This window comes from Neoarius graeffei, chromosome 2 (genome assembly GCF_027579695.1).
Source record: "Neoarius graeffei isolate fNeoGra1 chromosome 2, fNeoGra1.pri, whole genome shotgun sequence".
In the NCBI taxonomy this organism is placed as follows: Eukaryota; Metazoa; Chordata; class Actinopteri; order Siluriformes; family Ariidae; genus Neoarius; species Neoarius graeffei.
In genome coordinates this window covers 84,697,964-84,722,170 of record NC_083570.1, presented here as the reverse complement: position 1 = coordinate 84,722,170, position 24,207 = coordinate 84,697,964, and the positions used below count along the sequence as shown (strand labels likewise).

The 24,207-nt window shown below is 39.4% G+C and overlaps 1 protein-coding gene across 2 annotated transcripts in view; it reads left to right on the top strand.

The window, feature by feature from the left end:
* Positions 1-23,240, top strand: part of hrasa (HRas proto-oncogene, GTPase a) — a 47,376-nt gene extending 24,136 nt beyond the window's left edge. Inside the window, exons 2-7 of one of the 2 annotated variants that reach the window (XR_009654090.1) lie at positions 1,934-2,073; positions 5,679-5,857; positions 10,727-10,886; positions 16,409-16,534; positions 19,035-19,255; positions 22,505-23,240. Coding sequence is in view for 1 of the 2 variants with exons in the window: in XM_060915094.1 (XP_060771077.1) it covers positions 1,963-2,073; positions 5,679-5,857; positions 10,727-10,886; positions 16,409-16,528 (570 nt within the window). In the remaining variant the exon portion in view is untranslated. The remainder of the gene's footprint in view (positions 1-1,933; positions 2,074-5,678; positions 5,858-10,726; positions 10,887-16,408; positions 16,535-19,034; positions 19,256-22,504) is intronic. The other variant, XM_060915094.1, reaches the window with a different exon arrangement.
* Positions 23,241-24,207: the final 967 nt, after the last annotated feature.

Below are 24,207 nucleotides of genomic sequence, written 5' to 3'. Positions count from 1 at the left end.
GATGGGAAGAATTTATTATTATTATTATTATTATTATTATTATTATTATTATTATTAAAGTATTATTATTAAAGTATTATTATTCAAGTATTATTATTATTATTATTATGGGCGGCATGGTGGTGTAGTGGTTAGCGCTGTCGCCTCACAGCAAGAAGGTCCGGGTTCGAGCCCCGTGGCCAGCGAGGGCCTTTCTGTGCGGAGTTTGCATGTTGTCCGCGTGTCCGCATGGGTTTTCTCCGGGTGCTCCGGTTTCCCCCACAGTCCAAAGACATGCAGGTTAGGTTAACTGGTGACTCTAAATTGAGCGTAGGTGTGAATGTGAGTGTGAATGGTTGTCTGTGTCTATGAGATTATTATTATTATTATTATTATTATTATTATTATTATAGCATTTTTCACAAATTGCTACTGTCATTTCGCTGGTTCATTTACATTCCAAGTGGAAATAATTTTGTTGGACATTTTGGACGTATTCCATGTACGAGCTCATCGTACATGGCTTATATCAGCTCATGTATGACTCGATTTCGTGGAATAACTGTTAAATGGATGCATTAATAGATTTCTGGCACAAAGAGAGATCAGGGTGCAGTCTGGGGCTATTGGCCACCAATGAATCTCTTACTGAAAAGCTCCTGATTTGTGCTCATGACTGACTGCTTTAATGGCTTACACCTTAACACAGAAGCATAAAGTGGGTGGGAGAGGACCCGTAAAGGTGTGTCTGGTTGTCATAAAATGCCACTCACTGGACTTTTGACCCACACAGACAGCTGAACATTCCATTATATAAGAGCAATTGATTCGTGTGCCAAAAGTATAAAGCCCAAACTGCCGACCATATAAAAGCTCATACAACAGGGGCAGGTGAATACAGTGGTATTATCATGAGAGATTATGGCATGATACGTTTCTCTGACGGTAGATGTACACCACTGATTGATTGATTTCTTTTTTTATGAAAACTAATTAAACCTTTACACCAGGTACAGTAGGTGTTTTAGTCATAAATTAATTTCACACAATTTCCATGAACTGCAAACGTCAAACAGCCAAAACATGGTGACAAAGAAGATTAGATCTTCCAGTTTAGCAATGTGCAAATTATCACGCGTCTAATCTTGGTCTCATAGAAGTCACTTGCATTTGTATTTTCTGACCACTGTATGACACATTGAGCAAAGTGGACAAAAAAAGGCAGAGGTTTAAAAAAAAAAAAAGCTACCTTGAAGTAGTACCATTATTTTGAACAGCTTTATTGGCCTTCAAACAACAAAACTACAAACTTGCAAGACATGCAAATGAAACAAAACCACGAGGAACAAAAAAAAGCAAAAAAGGAAGGTCCAAAAGGATGGGCGTGAACGGGACCTAGAGTCCGATGCAAGGCACCTCCCTGCTAAAATGTGAAAAACCTCAAAGGACTTGAGCATATCTGATTCAGTGTCAGATTCAGGTAGGAGGCTTGGCCCAACATTTGAAGGCACAGTTCTACTTTCTAAGTGATTCAAATGATAATATATATTTCCAATTAAGCTGTTTCGGTAAACCTGGTATTACTTGAGCCAGATGGTGTCTTTTTTTTTTTTTAACGTGCGTGATGATTTGGGTTGTGCCAATTTGACTTTGTTCACCATGAGTATTGGCTGATTTGGCGTAAAAGTGTACTGTATATTTAACAACCAGCGACGTCTTTATTGTAATCATTGTTCTAAATGATGTATTGTTTGTATTTAGGTTACTCCAGGAAGAAAAAAAAATCAAGAAATGTTATGTGTAATGACTATCTTCCACTGGCCTGATTTTCTTTTCTTTCCAGCAGGCATAGGGGCTGCTTTAGTCATTACGTAATTTACATGATTCGGTAATACATCATTTCATCACTATCTTGTTTCATGTGCTGTTACTTTAAAACTGTATAATTCCACAGGGCTGAGCAGGTGAAGAGGAGTCGAGAGGATGACTGAGTATAAGCTGGTGGTGGTGGGAGCTGGAGGCGTGGGCAAGAGCGCTCTCACCATCCAACTCATCCAGAACCATTTTGTGGACGAATATGACCCTACTATAGAGGTAGTGTGTGTGTTTCTCATCTGTGGTTGTGAACTTTCTAATGCAGATTGAACATTGCTGTATTGTGTGCTACATTTAAATTTCAAAGCCTCTCTTTATGCTTAAAATGCAGCAATAACAAAGACCTAATTGAGATGGTAATATTGGCATGAATTCAACTGAATATCTTTCAGATACATTTGAACATAGGTTTTGATGTAAGCTGTGATAAGAATAACAAAAACAACGATGCATTACTGTTCCATATTTTGTGTTCGTGTTGCATAATTGTGGTCGTTTGTTCTGACACATTGCCGTACGCTGTCCACATCTTTAGGCTTAAGAAATTTCCAGATTTCTTAATACCTGTGACATTTCAAACAGTGGTGTTTTCAGTGGTTTTTCGAAATTCTCACTTGTAAGAATGCACTTCTACTTACAAGATGATTGCCCTAAAATGTAACCAGTAAAACCATGTTAATGTGATCTCCAAGAGCTACCACAGTTCCCATAAGACTCGATACTAAGGTCATAATAGTATTAGGTTTTAACATGTCATAACCTTCGTTACCATGACTGACTGCAGTAAAACCATGGAAGTGTCCTGGGTAAATAAGTAATGCTGTTATAAAGCAACATAATAAAATCATTGTAGTGTCATCTGTCATAGTGTTTCAATGTAAAGAAATGGTAAACTATAGTTTATAGTTTAAAGCCATAGTAAAATGTATTATATCTTAGTAAAACCATAGTAAATTTATCGTCTATCATATCATAGTAAAGGCATAGCAATTGATGCACTGTGACTTTACTGTGATTGATACACCATCAGTCAAGCCATACTAAATATTGGAGCTTTATAGTAACATGAGAGTAACTATAGCCATATAGTTGGGAGCAGCCATGGCCTGAAGGTTAGAGAAGCAGCTTTGGGCCCAAATGGTCACCGGTTCAATTCCTGGGACTGGCAGGAAAAATGCGAGGGGGCTCCCTGGGCACTGTAGCATAGCTGCCCACTGCTCTGCGTGCGTGCGTGCGTACGTATGTATGTATGTCATGCGTTCACTGCTTCAGATGGGTTAAATGCAGAGGAGGAATTACACTGTGCTTGAGTGTCCATGTGATAGATAAAGGCTTCTTCACTAGAATGTAAATTATAGTGTATCAGAACAAAGCCATATTAAACTACAGTCTATCATAGTAAAACCATAGTAGTGAGAGTGTCCCTGTGTCCGAAATCGCTCCCTTCCCACTGTGGAAACACATCTACTGATGCAACTGGACACATCGTCAGTGATGTTCCTGGAATCATTGGGTGTTTCGGGTCTTTCAACATCATACACCCTCATCCAGGTGACCCAGCCGGGGCTGATCAGACCCCAGCTTGTGTCCAGATGGCATGCTAGCTACCACGACTCCATGGTTCTCCTCTCTTGAGCCACAGCCATCTTGAGGCCCTCTCTGCCGCTTCGGTGGTATTGCGGATGGCTCTCCTCTTCTGCTGTCCGACGATGCCTAAACACTCCAGTGCGTTGGCCAAGGACCGGGCCACAAAGCCTCTGCAGCCTACCTCAATTGGAAGGCACTTTGCCCTCCATCCTGACTGCTGGCAGTCATTGACCAGCCCCGTGTACTTGGAGAGCTTCCTTTCAAAAGCTTCTTCCAGGTGGTCTTCCCACGGGACTGTCAGCTCCAGCATTACGACCTGCTTGGTGGCCTCGGATACAAGGACGATATCAGGACGGAGGGTGGTGACTGCAATGTGGCTGGGGAACTTCAGTTGTTTTTCAAGGTCCACTAGCAGCTGCCAGTCTCTTGCAGAGGTCAGGATGCCTGCTGGTGCTTTCTATATAGGGCACTATATAGTAAGGACGCCATTTTGTAGTGCTGTCCGAAATGATAGTGAGGATGATTACACCCTATATAGTGCACTCAAAGTATCCCACAATGCATCACAAAAAGTAGTGTACAACTGATGGTCACTAACCAAAGCAATATATCCCATCATACATTGCGGTCGTGCTGAAAGAAATCAAATTAAAAGTCTCAAATTTGATTGAATAAAAGGCAGCGGCAAAGAAGAAAGCATTCAGCCTTGAATTAAAAGAACTGAAAGATGCAGCTACTTTGTATTGATTAATGTGGGAAATACACTCAGTATAATCTGTATTTATCACAAAAATACATACATGTATTTATTATTTTGAAAACCCACCAGCTGACTGATCTGGCACGTTTTAATTGTGCGACAGTAGTGATGTAAATACCAGTGTGATGGACTAGTGTCCATTTTTCATTTTACCAATGAGCTCACTATATAGTAATTTCCTATGTATGGAGTAGTGAACGAGTGAGTGATTTCGGACACAGGGTATAGCTCAGTAAAGCCATAATGGAGTGTATCACAGTAAAGGCTAAAGCCATAGTAAACTATAGCGTGTAAATAAAGTAGTGTATAAATAAAGATATGGTAAATTATAGTGTATGACAGTAAAGCCATAGAAAACTAAAGTCCATTAGAAATTATTCTATCCATATTCACTGGATATGAGCAATTGCACGCTCTGATAGCCTAGTAGTAGAGTGGCTAATCAGCTCATATGCCATGAGTAGAGAGAAACAAAATGGCGGAACGTTTTGCTGAACCAACCAAAGACGAAATAAAAACTCTACTCAAAAACAAAGCCCCAAAAATACAAAAAAAAAGCAACAAAATATGGAATGAAAATATTTGAAGGTAAGAACACTTTTTTTTTTCTCTTTCCCCAAGAATTATTGCATTTTTAACAAATTGCTCCGGTCATTTCGCCGGTTTGTTTAAATCTTTAAGCATTAAAGATTTAATCTTTCTAGGTGAATGTGGATATAATAGAACAATTATTCCACTCAATCTCGTCGTGCATGGCTTATCGCCAACTTGGTGCTCCGCGCCTCGTTGGTTATCGGCTCGTGTACGACTCGGTTTCCTGGAATAACTGTTAATTGTAGTGTATCATAGTAAAGCCTAAATCTATAGTACAGAATAGTTTATCATAGTAAAGCCATAATAGATTAAAGTGTATCATAATAAACTGCAGTGTATCTTAGCAACGCCATGGTGAATTTTTAAGGGGTACAGCCCATAATTTTCTCCACACACACACACACACACACACACACACACACACACACACACACACACACACACAGAGAGAGAGAGAGTGCGCATTCATGCATCCATGGCATTCTGCATTCTGTTTTCTCCTTTCCCACCACGCCTGTCTCTGGACAAACAATGTCCTTTTCATAGCTGGTCTCGCTGCATAAACACTCGGGACCACTGACCACTGTCCAAACCCACACCACTACAGCAATTACACTTCATTTATCCTTAGTTTTTCTGTCCTTCCATATATCTGTATATTTTCCTTTTACAAATTCTATTGACTTGAACTGTTCAATCTTAAATAACCACTGCTAGCCACAAGAATACACGCTTCTGTGAAACGTTCATGTAGTTAGTCCTGATGTTTTGTCGAATTTGCCTGGTTACTATCGAGGTTTCTAGTGCAAAAGTTGTAGTTTCAGTAGTGAGCATGTAACAATGTGATGGGTTTGGGTTTCAAACACTCCTCCATCCTTTTCAGGACTCGTACAGGAAGCAGGTGGTGATTGACGGGGAGACATGCCTGTTGGACATCCTGGATACAGCAGGCCAAGAGGAGTACAGTGCCATGAGGGACCAGTACATGAGGACAGGAGAGGGCTTCCTTTGTGTCTTTGCCATCAATAACACCAAGTCGTTTGAAGACATTCATCAGTACAGGTTCGGGAATAGTGCTTTTAACTGATGCATTAGTTATTAGTTACATAAGCTGCTGTACCGTAGGTCCATGTTGTGTTTCAGTGCCCGCAATTCAGACTGCTAAGCAAAGAATACAGATGATGATTATAAAATCTGCCTTCTATTATTCTTGTCAAACCAGAGTTTTCCCCAGCATCTGTGGGGTTCACTGTACCTAACTAAAGAATAGAGAGAAGGGGGATTACAGTTCACTACCAGTGACATCAATCTGAACTCCAGAGCAAGTGGGAGCTTGGAGAGGAGATAGAAAACACTCGAGGACATGCAAGGCGAAACTGGGAAGGAGCAGAAATGAATTATACACTGTTATTTATGGCCAGTGCACACTATATGGTGCTTTTTTTCATTTTGATTGTGTATAGTAATTTGTTACTGAAAAGACGAGGCTTCAGAGTGACCTTATAAAAGCATATCTAGTAATGTGATTTAAACCTTAATAATAAATTAGAACCATTCAGTTCCACCCTCTAAAATTGGAAAATACACAGGCAGATTTTTTTCCCAGTTCAGACGGTAATCATTTTCGATGAGTGTCTCACACTTGGTGTAGTCAAGCCACTTACCTTCAAGCTGAGTCAAAGTGATCTGTCGCCTTGAACCTTAGTCAAGTTCAAAGTCCTTAAAGCTGCTATGAGTCACGTCCAAGTCAACTTTCATTTAAGGAAAATATTACTGAAAGTAGTTTTATTTACTTGTCAGAACAAGTAAAATTCAAATACAGGTCAAAGCCTGCATCAAAATATGTTGTATAAGAGGAAATATATATTTATATTTAGGCACTGCTTAAAAACAGAGCTCCCAATGAGTGTATGAGTACAATATTTGCAAGGGCATAAACTCAACCTAATAATAACAATAATAATATTATTGCATATGAGCCATTGAACTGTGTAGATCAGGGGTTTTCAAAGTCAGCCCCCCCTCGGAGAGCAAATAAACAACAGCGCCCCCCCTTACAATTTTTGTTGTTGCTATACTTAATGTTCCATTCGTATTTTTAAAAAATGGTTGTTGTACACATTTTTATTGTTTTCTTTTTCACATTTTAAACATCTGTGTTTTTTAAAACATCTTGTTTTACACATTTTAAACATCTCATAGCATCGTTAGCTAGCACCTCTTGGCAGACAACACACTGTGGAAGTGGAGCATCTTCAGATCCAGTCCATGAAAATCCAAACTTTAAATAATCGTGGTCATACTTCCTTCTTTTTTCAGTCCCCCCAGGATTCTGCGGGCCTTTTTTGTGATTGTTGCGGGCTAAAATGTCTGATGTTGCAGGGGTTTTTCCAAAAAATTGCGATGAAAGTTGCGGTGTTTTTTAGGTTTTTGTTGCGATTACATTGCGGGAGGAAGTGAAAGTTGCGAGAAATTGTTGCGATTTTCTCTTTTTGTGATTAAAATTGAGTGATATGTTAAATATTAAGTTATTACTGAAAAACTATTGATTAAAAAAACAAAGACACTGAGAAATGGTCCTATAAACAAATTTACCAATATAAAAGATGACCAGGACTACAAAAATGCAGAAAAATAGGCTTTACTTATCCAAATGCACCTGTTGGTTCAAAAGTTAAAGTGCATAGAACCTCACAGCACAACATGAAGTTACCTTAAAATATAATATAAATGCCTCAGCTTTCATGTAAGGAAAAAAAAACTATTAATACTAGTACTGTGTGCAGGCAGTCTCTCCTGAAGACTAAATTAAACAATAATTATAAACTAATAAAATAAATGGCTCAGGCTTCATAGAAGAAAAAAAAACAATTTGAACAGAATCTCACAGTATGATGCTGAAGCTGCCTAACCAATGGAAAATAAAATACCATTTTGGCAAAAATGTTGGCATCCATTAATTTCTTGTATTAAGTAAAAAAAATAATGTAAAGTGCGCACAGTCCTTCACTGTAAACATAACACACTTTTTCATTAACAGGATTTAAGCCTATATAAACACTGACTCGCACATCATGCAATGTTGCCAGATACTGCTGACGTTTTCCAGTCCAAAATATGTTCAAACCCCGCCAAAATGCACTTAAAACCACCCAATCTGGCAACACTGCGCGCATGCTGCTTCTCTTGAACGTATACATGGAAGTAAGGCGGAAGGTAGTTTGTCGACGTCACCTCAAGACGACGCCAACGATTGGTCAAATTTGCAGGAAGGTTGCAGTGATTGGATATAATTGCAGCACCGCCCTGAATTCGCGGGGATTGGTTGAATTTGCGTTGAAGTTGCAAATCGCGAAATCCTGGAGGCTCTGTTTTTTTGCTTGGCCCAGATTCTGTCTCCTCACTCACTGTAAAAATCGATCCATTTTGTCTCTGGTAAAGGCTAGCTGAAGTTCGCTAAATGTCCGCAATAGTAACTTATTCTGGTTTATTTTTCCTCACGTTGCGCCCCCCCTGAAGAACTCTGGCGCCCCCCGGGGGGGGCGCGCCCCACACTTTGAAAAGCCCTGGTGTAGTGTATTTCACGTCAATAAATTGCTGAATTGTCTTGTGACTGTGATACCAATAATGAGATGCGCATTGCAGTTATGAATATATATATTTATTCCTTTCTATGACTCCACGTGCCATGTACCAGAAACACCACCACGACATTTTATTACGGTGTGACTCTGCTGGGTGCCTGATGGACAGCAGTGAACCAACGCTTTCACTTTACATCATCACTATATAGTTACCATCAAATATTATCGGACATAAAAACTAATCGATATCGAGCCGTAGTAGTTTTAGATTATCTAAAACGAAGGAAAGATGCTCATTATTGCCATTGAACTATACAATAATTATATTTACATGAGTACAGAGTAAGAAATTGCAGAGGTGGACAGTAACAAAGTACATTTACTTGAGTACACTTTGAGTATCTGTACTTTTACTTGAGTATTTTTTTTTATAAACTTATGACTTTAACTTCACTACATTTGAAAGGCAAATATCGTACTTTTCACTCCACTACATTTCTGTCAAGGTCCTCGTTACTCATTACTATGAAACAGCTTTGAAAGTAGATTTTTTTTTTTTCTAAAACGTGATTGTTTTTTTCCCAGGTGACACTGAGACAGTCTATCAGTAATCACTCGGGTCACGTGACGTCCACAGACTGTATAAAATCAAGTTCAGTGATTTCTCAGCAGCATTATTTAACACGATCAGTTGATGGCAGAATGGAAGGAGGCGGTTCTTCTGGGGAACGCACGCACCCATGGCCCATGAACCCATGTTTCAGTTTTCTGAAAGGATTAAAGATTCGTTTCGTTTTAAATGTTTGCTGAAAACGAACCACATCACAGCCTACAAAAACTCGCCGTCCAACCTGCGGAAGCGCATATAATATTTATTTTATTTTAGAGCTAGCAATAACGTTGCAATAGCTATGCAGTCTGGTTAGTCACATGACTTTCTATGGATTTTCCTACCAAGTTGCTGTAGCCTTGTCCACGGCTAACGTTGACACATAGCTAGTTAATGTGGACACTGTTAGTTAGCATGTAAACACGGAGTTATTCATGTTAGCGTAACGTTAATTTATCTGAAGTCCTTTCAGAAATGTGTTTCAGCATAATCTTGCCAAATAAACAATGTAGAAATCTTTATTTTCTAGTAGCGTTAGCTACCCAATATGATTTGGAGTTTGAGAAGCGTTTGCTAGCATGTCAGGTGGAGCTTCACTGACTAGCTAGCTTAACGTTAAACCACCATGATGGCACAGCATGTGTTCATTTTGTGAATTCACATTTCTGTCTTTGGTAACGGCGTTAGGTTTTGTAAGCGTTGTGGTAATAATACAACAATGTGTTGACAGGAAATGTATTTTTAAAAGCAAGTACTTCAGTACTTTTAACTTGAGTAAAAATTTGACTGGACAACTTTCACTTGTATCGGAGTAACATTTGACCAGCGGGATCTGTACTTTGACTTAAGTAATGAAGTTGGGTACTTTGTCCACCTCTCTGAGAAATTGTCAGGTAAAAAAGCATACAATGCAGAGATACGTTACTCGTTATGAAAAAAAAAAATTCATCATATTTTCCATAAAATGTGTTAGTAAATAATCCCATGTTTTTTTTTTTTTTAAGCAAATTAAAAATAAGCGCTGGATTAAAAAAAGTGGTCGTGTTTGAGATACATTGCCTTGCATTTACGATCCCTGTGGTGGTACACGTACATCATTCATATGTATGGATGTCATACAGTCGCAAAAGCCATCAAAAATCGTGTCGATGCATTACCATATTCTCTTAAGTATGGAGCTCCGCTATAAGCTCAATTCGACATTACATTTCAAGTCGAATATATGCGTGTCTAAGTCAAATCATCACTTAAGTCAGACTTAAGCCCAAAGCCAGGACAGTGTACACAAGGTAGACTTGAAATAAACAGTCAGTGGATTATAGGTGTTTATATGTGCACGTTACATTCATAAGAATTTAACCCTAGAGGCGTGACTGTACTAGCAGGTGCTATTCTATAATAAGGAAATCTCAAGTAATTAATGAATAAATGGGCAAATAGTTGATAAATAAACAAACAAATGGTAATAACTTACTTTCAGTAAAAGTCTACTTAAAATATTCTAGAACTTTCTAATAAAATACCTAAACATTTTAAATTAAGTATTAAATACCTAATTTAATCTCATCTGATTTAAATTGGGTGTGTTTTTGGAGGTCATGCTACATGTCTCCTGAATTGGTGACGTGTGGAATTAATGGTAACGAAAGCCTTACTGATTTTAAGTGGCCACAAACATAACATCCATGGTCATGTTTGAGTGGTAACTTTCCCTCACTTGTTTTCCTGACTGCACAGGGAACAGATCAAACGGGTAAAGGACTCCGATGACGTGCCAATGGTGCTTGTGGGTAATAAGTGTGACCTCCCAGCTCGCACAGTGGACACACGGCAAGCGCACGAGCTCGCTCGCAGCTACGGCATCCCCTACATTGAGACCTCAGCCAAGACTAGACAAGTGAGCAGCAAGTCCTCACTACATGCTTTTTATACTCACACCTACAATGAAACACAGACTCGTACATTTACACGCTAACACACAGGGGCTGTTATGTGATGTGAATATCTCATCTCATTATCTCTAGCCGCTTTATCCTTCTACAGGGTCGCAGGCAAACTAGAGCCTATCCCAGCTGACTACGGGCGAAAGGCGGGGTACACCCTGGACAAGTCGCCAGGTCATCACAGGGCTGACACATAGACACAGACAACCATTCACACTCACATTCACACCTACGGTCAATTTAGAGTCACCAGTTAACCTAACCTGCATGTCTTTGGACTGTGGGGGAAACCGGAGCACCCGGAGGAAACCCACGCGGACACGGGGAGAACATGTAAACTCCGCACAGAAAGGCTCTCGCCGGCCATGGGGCTCGAACCCGGACCTTCTTGCTGTGAGGCGACAGTGCTAACCACTACACCACTGTGCTGCCCTGAACAGTATCATCAATCAGTCTAATCACACAGTTTTTCCAAGATGCCTGATCTGAACTTACTTAATGTCTGCAGATCTACAACAATAAAAAGGTTTCCTTGTTTTCATGCATTGCTGAATCTCAGCAGCTCCATAAATCAGAGCAGATGTTCAGACAGCTATATCATTCTAAGACAAACACCAGATAAAGCTAAATGGTTTAATATGTTCTTAATTTGTTCAATATACACTCACTGGCCACTTGAAGAGGAACTTGTTCTTGATTCTAAGATTCCTGTTCTTGGCTGGTAGGAGTGGAACCCCATGTGGTCTTCTGATGTTTCATGCTGAGATGCTTTTCTGCTCATCATGGTTGTAAAGAGTGATTATATGAGTTGCTTTATCCTTCCTGGCAGCTCAAACCAATCTGGCCATTTTCCTCTGACCTCTCTTATAGCAAGACGTTTCCACCCACAGAACTGTCGCTCACTCAATGGTTTTAATTTATTTTTTAATTTATATCCCCGCTCCGAAGGAGGGGCAGTATACTGGTTTACAACCCCGATTCCAAAAAAGTTGGGACAAAGTACAAATTGTAAATAAAAACAGAATGCAATGATGTGGAAGTTTCAAAATTCCATATTTTATTCAGAATAGAACATAGATGACACATCAAATGTTTAAACTGAGAAAATGTATCATTTAAAGAGAAAAATGAGGTGATTTTAAATCAACAAGACAACAACACATCTCAAAAAAGTTGGGACAAGGCCATGTTTACCACTGTGAGACATCCCCTTTTCTCTTTACAACAGTCTGTAAACGTCTGGTGACTGAGGAGACAAGTTGCTCAAGTTTAGGGATAGGAATGTTAACCCATTCTTGCCTAATGTAGGATTCTAGTTGCTCAACTGTCTTAGGTCTTTTTTGTCATATCTTCCGTTTTATGATGCGCCAAATGTTTTCTATGGGTGAAAGCTCTGGACTGCAGGCTGGCCAGTTCAGTACCCGGACCCTTCTTCTACGCAGCCATGATGCTGTAATTGATGCAGTATGTGGTTTGGCATTGTCATGTTGGAAAATGCAAGGTCTTCCCTGAAAGAGACGTCGTCTGTATGGGAGCATATGTTGCTCTAGAACCTGGATATACCTTTCAGCATTGATGGTGTCTTTCCAGATGTGTAAGCTGCCCATGCCACACGCACTAATGCAACCCCATACCATCAGAGATGCAGGCTTCTGAACTGAGCGCTGATAACAACTTGGGTTATCCTTCTCCTCTTTAGTCCGAATGACACGGCGTCCCTGATTTCCATAAAGAACTCCAAATTTTGATTCGTCTGACCACAGAACAGTTTTCCACTTTGCCACAGTCCATTTTAAATGAGCCTTGGCCCAGAGAAGACGTCTGCGCTTCTGGATCATGTTTAGATACGGCTTCTTTGAACTATAAAGTTTTAGCTGGCAACGGCGGATGGCACGGTGACTTGTGTTCACAGATAATGTTCTCTGGAAATATTCCTGAGCCCATTTTGTGATTTCCAATACAGAAGCATGCCTGTATGTGATGCAGTGCCGTCTAAGGGCCCGAAGATCACGGGCACCCAGTATGGTTTTCCGGCCTTGACCCTTACGCACAGAGATTCTTCCAGATTCTCTGAATCTTTTGATGATATTATGCACTGTAGATGATGATATGTTTAAACTCTTTGCAATTTTACACTGTTGAACTCCTTTCTGATATTGCTCCACTATTTGTCGGCGCAGAATTAGGGGGATTGGTGATCCTCTTCCCATCTTTACTTCTGAGAGCTGCTGCCACTTCAAGATGCTCTTTTTATACCCAGTCATGTTAATGACCTATTGCCAATTGACCTAATGAGTTGCAGTTTGGTCCTCCAGCTGTTCCTTTTTTGTACCTTTAACTTTTCCAGCCTCTTATTGCCCCTGTCCCAACTTTTTTGAGATGTGTTGCTGTCATGAAATTTCAAATGAGCCAATATTTGGCATGAAATTTCAAAATGTCTCACTTTCGACATTTGATATGTTGTCTATGTTCTATTGTGAATAAAATATCAGTTTTTGAGATTTGTAAATTATTGCATTCTGTTTTTATTTACAATTTGTACTTTGTCCCAACTTTTTTGGAATCAGGGTTGTACCTCTGTCCATCCGTCCGTCCGAAACATCCTTTTTCTCAGCAACTACAAATCATAGCCACTTGGTACCAAACTTCAGCCTGGGGTTCTATACTGTGTATACCATTTTCAGGCCTGTCGCACATCAACTTCCTGTTTACTGACTGAACATATTTATGAAACACACAGCATGGATTTACAAAATGTTTGTAACATTTTTCTCAGCAACTACAAATCACAACTGCTTGATATTTGGTACTGAGCTTCAGCTTGGGGTTCTATACCATGTATACCGTTTTCAGGTCTGTTGCACATCAACTTCCTGTTTACCGACTGAATGTATTTACAAAACATGTAGGGTGGATTTTGATGCTATTTCAAGAAGCAAAATGCTATTTCAAAATGACAGTTTACCAGGATGTTATTTGAAATCCCTGGGGAGAGACACTGCTCTTTACTTACTTGTTTCGGGGTTAATTATTTGTTGACATCACCATTTCATAATAAGTGTCCTATTCCTTCGGTTGCTTGCATTCTGATATAAGCGAGAGCGGGAGTATACATAAGTGGGCAGTAGCTCACAGTTGATCGTGTGTGTGGGTTTTTTTTTTTCTTTTTTCACACCATTCTGTGTAAACTCTAGAGACTGCTGTGTGTGAAAACCCCAGGAGATCAGCAGTTTCTGAAACACTCAAACCAGCCCATCTGGCACCAACACCCATGCCACAGTGAAAGTCACATTTTGAGATCACAAATTTTCCCATTCTGATGTTTGAAGTGAACATTAAAGGACATGGGACATGGATTTTTTTCTGGGTATAATTATGTATAAAGGACATAAGAAATGCCATCTAAATCACTGCAGGGCGTCAAAAATGTGAAAATCATCACATTATTCAACTTTTTTATACATCAGCGTAAAACAATGATTCGTTAATTAGCTACAGTAGGTGGTCACGTGACCCGTGACGTCACAAAAACTTTCCAAGGAGCCAGCGCTTGGGTATTTAATGTAAACAGGTTACCGAAATGGACACCATCGACAGTGACATTCCCGATGTTTCACAGAGATGTGAAGTTAGACCCTATCAATTCGAACCGATAGCTGGAAATTCACATGAACATGGATCTTGTCTTTACTCTGACGGGTCAGATGATTCTGAGAGTGAGGGTTCATTCAGTCCCCATGAAACTGAAAGCGGTTGGCTCGATAACACTTCCTGGTAAGTTAAAAACAATTCTGCTCAAAGGCTAATGATCTGTTGAAAGAAGTATTATTTTTGTATCATACATTGAAAGTTCATCATAGATCTAGCTAAAGTCCGTTGCAAGCTAGTTTTTTTTTTTTTTTGCTGATATTTTTCGAGATTGATTGAGATACAATGCTTCCAGAGTCTGAGATGAAAACATTAAAAATGGCGAAACGAGTCAGAATTATGATAATAATTGATACACCCAAAATTATAATACTAATCCTTACCTCGGCTTTCAGTCGCTTAGCGAATGCACCTCGGCATTTTTCCGCATGAGGTCCATGGTAAAACCACACTTCCAGGAGGGGCTGCCGTCTGCCTCCCAAGCCGGCCGAGAGCGCTCCTCGTCGGGCACGGCCAGGCGGGCGAATGCCCTGGTCCGTCCGCCCTGTCTAAAAAATAATGGTACAACTCCGAGTGCAGGTATCAATGCGCTGTCGAAGCGCGCAGAAGGTGTTAGTACGCCTGTCATTATAGTGCGGACTTTCCATAGCATAGAAAATCGCCACGTTTCAATTTGTGTAACTGAACTTGTTTCATGTCACTGGTCATATAAACCTATGTAAACAGGAAAAACGCGGAAGAGTTTGGTCGCATCTAACTACAGCCCCAAAAAATACCACTGGCCATGCTGAGCCTAGCTACATTGCTAACAGGAGTGACAGCGCGTCTGACTGACTGGGAGGTCGCAATACACCATGATGTTCAATGTACGTTAAACACTCTAAAAACGAAACAATTTTCTTGTCATCCAAGACACAAAAACTATTTTGTCGCATTCGTCATCATCACGATTCACACTTCTCCATATTCATCTACCCGCTTGTGCTGTGCCCGAAAGTTTTTGTGACGTATGATCACGTGACAGCGGCTCTTCCGGTTGTAAAATATGCGTATCGGAGCTCGAGCAGAAATGCCATATAATCATCACGAATACAACGATTTTGCTGAATTTAATAGATAATTTTGTATTTGTTGATGCAATTATTTCATATTTTTAATGGAAAGAAACTGATATAGCGTGCATTTATGTTTCATGTCCCATGTCCTTTAACTGACGCTCTTGATTTGTATCTGCATGATTTTGATGCATTGTGCTGCTGTCAAGGGATCGGCTGATTAGAGAGCTGCATCAAACAGCGGGTGTATGGGTGTACCTAATAAAGTGGCCGGTGAGTGTATGACTGAGGTGACAATATATACAGATTAGCCTGTTGACAAGTTTTGAAAAACTAAGGGTTTTTTCAGCTAAATCGGCAGTTAGATCAAATGCAAATAAAATTCACTCGGTGGAAAAACCGATTCACTGAAGGGGGAAAGACATAGGATGTGAAAGAGGATTTGCTTTTGGTAGCAATTACTTTTGCTCCACACCAACTTTATCAAGGTGACCTTAAAACCTTAGATTGACACTAAATGTTCTCTTTTGTTGAGTCTTCAGAGCCTGATAATGCCAGTGTTTCTGCAATATCACATGCTTGTGTTTTTTTTTTTTCTTTTCAAACTTTCCTCCAAAATTCTGATATTTGGAATCATTTGAGGTTTAATTCTAGCCTGTAAGTGAGCGCAGTGAAGTCTGTCATCTCTCAGGCTTTCCTTACTGGATCTGCTGGTGTGTGTCTGTAGATGACTCTTGCCAATATGTAAGTTAATGGGTGACTGTGTTCCCCAGGGAGTGGAGGATGCCTTCTACACACTAGTACGGGAGATCCGACAGCACAAGATGAGGAAGCTCAATCCTCCAGACGAAAGCGGGCAGGACTGTATGAGCTGCCGCTGCGTGGTGTCATGATTTAAGGTGCTTATCACATGCACAAACACTGCTTAATTTCCATATATGGATTGAGGAGGAAATAGTACATTTAAAAAAAAAAAAAGGCTATCACAATCTTTACAAACATTTATTTATGCAAACAAGGTTTCATCTAATTAAATATGCATATATTTGCATACTCCATAAAACCAAAAATGTAGTCTTTTGATGACGTTTGAATTAAAATATTTATTTCACGATGAAGACACTCTTCAGAGCAAGACGTTTACAGAGCAGTTTGTTGGATGTCGAGGGATTTCTTTATTTTCTAAATCAAGAAAATCAAGTAAACGGTTTTAGAAATTCTCTATTATATTTTAATTAAGGATAAAAATTAACATGTAAAAAAGATTTTAAACATGTAATGTGTTTCCACTTTAGTTAAAGCTATACTGCCTTTCAGATTTTTCAAGTGTACACTACCGTTCAAAAGTTTGGGGTCACTTTGAAATGTCCTTATTTTTGAAAGAAAAGCACTGTTCTTTTCAATGAAGATCACTTTAAACTAATCAGAAATGCACTCTATACATTGCTAATGTGGTAAATGACTATTCTAGCTGCAAATGTCTGGTTTTTGGTGCAATATCTCCATAGGTGTATAGAGGCCCATTTCCAGCAACTCTCACTCCAGTGTTCTAATGGTACAATGTGTTTGGTCATTGCCTCAGAAGGCTAATGGATGATTAGAAAACCCTTGTACAATCATGTTAGCACAGCTGAAAACAGTTTAGCTCTTTAGAGAAGCTATAAAACTGACCTTCCTTTGAGCAGATTGAGTTTCTGGAGCATCACATTTGTGGGGTCGATTAAATGCTCAAAATGGCCAGAAAAATGTCTTGACTATATTTTCTATTCATTTTACAACTTATGGTGGGAAATAAAAGTGTGGCTTTTCATGGAAAACACAAAATTGTCTGGGTGACCCCAAACTTTTGAACGGTAGTGTAGGTCATAAAAAGAATTTTCCCCGACACCCAGTTATTTTTTGTTTAGTGGACCAAAAGCTACTGAATTCAAATCACAGACTTCCAGTTTTATTAGGTTTTTTAATAGAACAATTGAGAGTCACATGGCCCTAAATTCTCCGCTATTTTTTTTCTGCTTCCCCATGACCCAATTCAAGACACTACATCATGCATCACGTGGTGGGCTTTCCTCATTTGCACTAGGCATTATGGGATACAAATTTGAAACAGAAGAGAAAATGGAGGACGTGAGTGCGTGAATGAAACGTGAAAGACCAGCGGCATGGGAAGACATTGTTGGCAGGGGGTGCTGTGACGTGACCTGGGACATTTTTTTGAAGGGGGGTCTGGGGGTCCTCCCCCAGAAAATTTTGTATTTCTTAGATGCAATTTCCTGCATTTTAACCAATCAGGCGTCCGAAATCCTTTTAAGCTTGCAATTGCAATATTTTGTTAAACTGCCTACTACTTATAGGCCTAATCCGTAAAAACGACGTTTTTTTTTTTTTTTGAGTGATGACGGAAGAATCTGAAGCCTGTCTGTCAATGACAATTCTCAGTTAACACAATTACGAAGGACAGGTTATTTTAGAAGCAGAAGTGCACAGCTGTGGTTTAACAGTCGCAGGTTTTACATCGGCTCTAGATAAACTGAAGGAGACGCGGATTCCACCCGATTACAGCCTTACATACCCAGATCCAGTCAAGCGAGTGTGCATTTCAAATACAGTAGTTAGTCGCACACACACACACACACACGAAACAGAACAACACTCTCGCTGGAACAACACAAACGCCATGGTTCAATCAACAGACCGAAATCCATGAACCCACTCATCCTACTACTATGGGTTAGTGACACTAACTTAGTGTTCTATTGCAAAAATCACTCATAAAAGTGATGCAGCGGTATTTCACACTCTCCATTAAGAAAAGTAAAAGTAAAACATGATGAGCATGGACACACCGTTTTAAACGAACATTTTTTAAAACTGTAGTTACATCTGAGTCAACTTCAAAGCACGATGCTAGCAACACCTGCACTTGTTCAAGGCATACCAAATAGGCTCAAGTGAACACGACACAGCGGGCAAAATTAATAACCAAATGGCCTTACCTTAAAACGCTGTCTTGATCATATGACTTCTCACAATTATTCCACTTAAATCCACACGGTTCTCTTCTGAGACATAGTAACTATTAAGTATCAACTAACTAACTAACTAACTAACTAACTAACTCTTACTCTTCTCTACAGACGGTCGACTCGTACTCGCTTCCTGTTGTAATTTCGCGCGCTGAAAAGCTGAACGTCAACGTCACGACAAAAAAAAATTCTGATGGTCCACTAGGCTACATATTAAGTTATAAGTTTTAATTAAATCCTTTTTTAAATAACTAAAATGTAGCCCTCATCATCCTACATCTAAAACATGACATATAAAATCAGCAGAGCCAAATGAAAACAAATAAATAAACAAATATATTTTCACGCAAGTTTTGTTTTATGTTCATGTCAGTTTTGAGGGTCCACCACCAGGGGGTGCTGCCGCACCCCCCGCACCCCCGGTTCCCGCGCCGGTGTGAAAGACCGACTACAATAATGGAAAGTGAGAAGAAAAGACATTAAGGAAAGGAAACGCAGGACCAAACTAATAAATATCGGCGGTCAGCGAGCACCTCGGTGTGATCAGCTGTTCGTTTAGCGACAGAATGATGGAACTGTCAGTGCACGGTCAAGGTAAACCTGCGCATGCGCACACGGACTTCCTCTGTCTGCTTGACTGTGCGAAGCGAGCGATTTCATGGACATTATTTGCTCAGGAATCCCCTCAAATTAAATAACTTCCCAACCACAGAATGGCCTGATATTTTGTGAGATGTTACAGAAATAAACTTGTATCACAATGACCAAATTTTAGAGGGAACTAAATTTCACTGATTTTATGAAATCGAAAGGCCGTCTAGCTTTAATGAGGTTTTTAAGGTTTATAAAAGAAATTGACATGCATATTATAATAACATACATGGAGGATATTACACAGTTGCATGAAGATATGAAGTTTATCTTCGAGTGGTGAACATATTCATGAGTGAGCAAAGCAAACGAATGAAAATATTTTCAACACGAGAAGATAAACTTCATATCTTCAGGCAGCTGTGTAATGTTTTTTATATTATATGACCATATCCACACAAAATAAATATGCAAGTTAATCAAAAGAATTTTAATTTTGACCCTGTTCGCCATTTTGACAACGCACGTCTAGTCGGCGGGAAAACACTGGGAGTGACGTCATCGGAGTGAAATATGTCACTCAGATCTGCGATGTATTTTGGATGCAAAATGCGGGTTTTTCAACATGAGAAGATAAACTTCATATCTCAAGCCAATGTGTGATTTTTCTTTTTATTATATCGACACATTCACAAACAAAAAGTACCCAAATTTATCAAAACAATTCATCAATTTCCTCACAAGTGACAGATTTATGTCATGGTTTTGGATCTCCATGTCCCAGATGTAGCTCGTATGAAAAATACAAGTGGTGTATTTCCCAGTAAAACACTCATGTCCGTATAATATATAGAAATAAATATCAGGAAACAAGCTTTTCTGGGATATATGACATGACATAACTGTGCCACTGGGCAAAGCTAAAACAGACAAACTGGTTTTTTTTCTTTTTTTTTTTTTCCTGCACAACAGTTTGAGAAGATATTTTATAGATGACAATGATCATCTCAGGACTTTTCAAAGTGTGGGGCACCAGAGTTCTTCAGGGGGGGCGCAACGTGAGGAAAAATAAACCAGAATAAATTACTATTGCGGACATTTAGCGAACTTCAGCTAGCCTTTACTAGAGACAAAATGGATCGATTTTTACAGTGAGTGAGGAGACGGAGTCTGGGCCAAGCAAAAAAACAGAGCCTCCAGGATTTCGCGATTTGCAAATTCAACCAATCCCCGCGAATTCAGGGCGGTGCTGCAATTATATCCAATCACCGCAACCTTCCCGCAAATTTGACTAATCGTTGGCGTCGTCTTGAGGTGACGTCGACAAACTACCTTCCACCTTACTTCCGTGTATACGTTCAAGAGAAGCAGCATGCGTGCAGTGTTGCCAGATTGGGCGGTTTTAAGTGCATTTTGGCGGGTTTTGAACATATTTTGGGCTGGAAAACGTCAGCAGTATCTGGCAACATTGCATGATGTGCGAGTCAGTGTTTATGTAGGCTTAAATTCTGTTACTGAAAGTGTGTTATGTTTACAGTGAAGGACTGTGTGCACTTTACATTATTTTTTTACTTAATACAAGAAATTAATGGATGCCAACATTTTTGCCAAAATGGTATTTTATTTTCCATTGTTTAGGCAGCTTCAGCATCATACTGTGAGATTCTGTTCAAATGTTTTTTCTTCTATGAAGCCTGAGCCATTTATTTTATTAGTTTATAATTATTGTTTAATTTGGTCTTCAGGAGAGACTGCCTGCACACAGTACTAGTATTAATAGTTTTTTTTCTTGCATGAAAACTGAGGCATTTATATTATATTTTAAGGTAACTTCATGTTGTGCTGTGAGGTTCTCTGCACTTTAACTTTTGAACCAATAGGTGCATTTGGAAAAGTAAAGCCTATTTTTCTGCATTTTTGTAGTCCTGGTAATCTTTTATATTGGTAAAGTTGTTTATAGGACCATTTCTCAGTGTCTGTTTTTTTAATCAATAGTTTTTCAGTAATAACTTAATATTTAACATATCACTCAATTTTAATCACAAAAAGAGAAAATTGCAACAATTTCTCGCAACTTTTACTTCCTCCCGCAATGTAATCGCAACAAAAACCTAAACACCGCAACTTTCATCGCAATTTTTTGGAAAAACCCCTGCAACATCAGACATTTTAGCCCGCAGCAATCACAAAAAAGGCCCGCAGAATCCTGGGGAGACTGAAAAACGAAGGAAGTATGACCACGATTATTTAAAGTTTGGATTTTCATGGACTGGATCTGAAGATGCTCCACTGCCACAGTGTGTTGTCTGCCAAGAGGTGCTCACTAACGATGCTATGAGAGGTTTAAAATGTGTAAAACAAGATGTTTTAAAAAGCACAGATGTTTAAAATGTGAAAAATAAAAATGTGTACAACAACCATTTTTTAAAAATAGGAATGGAACATTAAGTATAGCAACAACAAAAACTGTAAGGGGGCGCTGTTGTTTATTTGCTCTCCGAGGGGGGGCTGACTCTCCCACACTTTGAAAACCCCTGATCTATATAATAAGTGGCAAAGTTTGTTTGTTTGTCTTGAGCTAACATCACCATTTCTTGACGGATTTTCACCAAATTTGGCAAGTAGGTCGGGGGATGACCCGGAATTTTGCAGATATAAACAATTCATGTGCAGGCCCCAGGGAGGTCCCCGGGGGGGCACAATATCCATCCACCCCCTCCCTCAACGCCGTTCACATTACATTTATCAACACAAACTCTTGACAGAGCTTCACTAAACTTGGCACGTAGGTACAGGGGAGAGCCACAATTTGGCAGAACTCAGAAATTCCATATTTGGGCTCCAGGGGGTCCCTGGTGGGCCCCTGGGTGGTGGATGTTTAGATTTTTGTTTGTCTTGGGTTAACATCACCATTTTTTGACGGCTCTTCAACAAATTTGACATGAAAGTCTGGGGGCAACCCAGAATTTTGCAAAACCTGGGCAACGCCGGGTAACCTGCTAGTAAAATATAAAAGGGGGAAAAAAACCTGACATGACCAAAATAGTTGTTTCAGCTAGGAGTGGTAGGAACTACTCGTAAACACAAGGTTAATTCAGATGTCCTTTATGACTCCTCTAATGAGATCTTGGTGCAAAAGTATGTAGAAACAAGACTGAACTCAAAAAGCTTTGTATATAAACATACAGAGTATATTCTATGTTCATTTTTGTGTCTGCATTAAAGATCTGTTTTACTTGTTTCAATCTTCAGGTCTTGACCTCTCCAAGTTAATAGGTTAATAAGTGGACTAATGGCTCCATGAGGCAGAGTGGACTATAGACTGTAATTACACCTGGAGATCAGAATAAAAGCCAAGTAAAGCAACGATTGCAAAATGGACATTTGAGGAAAGACGTTGCCTTGCTGTGACTATGGTGACCCCCTCTGGCTGTCTACATCTGTCGGAAAAAAAAACCCAATTAATGACTTGTATTGGTTTTCCTATTCATTAACTTCCAAGTGCTAATACTGGGCAGCTCCTTGGATTTCATCTAATTTATTATACTCATGTCTCAACACTGGCTTTTATTTGGAAGTCAGGCCTTTTGTGACTAAGCACGAACAAATGCTCTTCTCATATGGACTGGACACTAATCGCCTCATCACAGACGTCATGTTCTGCTCTGTTGCTGTCTGAGGGAAGCATGCAAATATATAAATGAGGAATCTGCCAAATGCCGAGAGAACAATCCAACATCCCAGACAGGATTTACTCCCTCTCTTGACATTTAGACATATTTGTTCTGCTTAACATGCTGTTGTTTTAACATGTAACTGTTGTGAAAAAGGATAGTTGTGGTGATAACCATGGGGACTGTAATCTGCTGCAGCACTAGATACTGTATGTGTGATGGTTTTTGTGTATGTGTTTGAAAAGGAGAACCATTGATGGAAATGCTGAACAGACTGACCAGTTACTAGATTCCAATAAAAACATTTCAAGGACCGACATGCTTGGTTAAAGCTCTCACAGATTCCCGGAGTGTGATCTAAAAAGAATAGTCAGCTTTAATTGGCTGAGACTCCAAAATCATGCCATATATAATGGCTGTAAATCTTCACATGTGGCTTCAAGCACCATATACGATGTCAGTGTATGAGGAAAACCAAAGCGATGGTGCATAGGATTTTTTTTTTTTTTAATTAAAACGAGAAAAAAAAAATGTGGTCATTGAGTCAGTGGAGAAAAAAAGTAATATGATGTATCTGAGACTTGGCAAGAAATTTGTACGCATATATCATCTGCCAGCTCAGATGCATCAAATGTCTTCACGCACCCAATTGTGGGAATGAAAGAATTCTGTGAAAAATCTGATGGTGCCCCAAACTGCATACCACTGTACCAAATAGTTAGTCTGCATACAATTGGTATCATTACGGTTTAGGCATGTTATACTTGGTGGATATTGTGTAGTTTCGTAACACAGCCCATATGTTATGCAAGTTTTTTTTTTGTTGTTTTGTTTTTTTTTTGTTCCAGAGAGGGTGAAATTACACAATCTTACATGCTCTAGCTTTAATACCACTCCCATTTCTGGCTTTAGTGAGTCTTTGATGATAAAGTCTCATTTAACGCAATTGCAGAGCTTCTACTTTTTTGTGTATTTTTGAACTGGCAGGAAACACTGTAGTGAATCCATAGTTGTCCTAATAGGTATATATGATAAACCAGTTTACTCTAAATACCAAGCTGTAGGAGTTTCAGTGGTAGGCTATATCCGATTTGCAGCTTGGTCAACAAATGAGCGATCATAATTTGCCTTGAAGAAAACAATGGCTGCTTGCTGTCTTTGTTTTAACAATCACTTAATTTAAAATGATAACTTATCCATCCATCCATTATTTGTAATTGCTTATCCTGTGCAGGGTCACAGGCAAGCTGGAGCCTATCCCAGATGACTATGGGCGAAAGG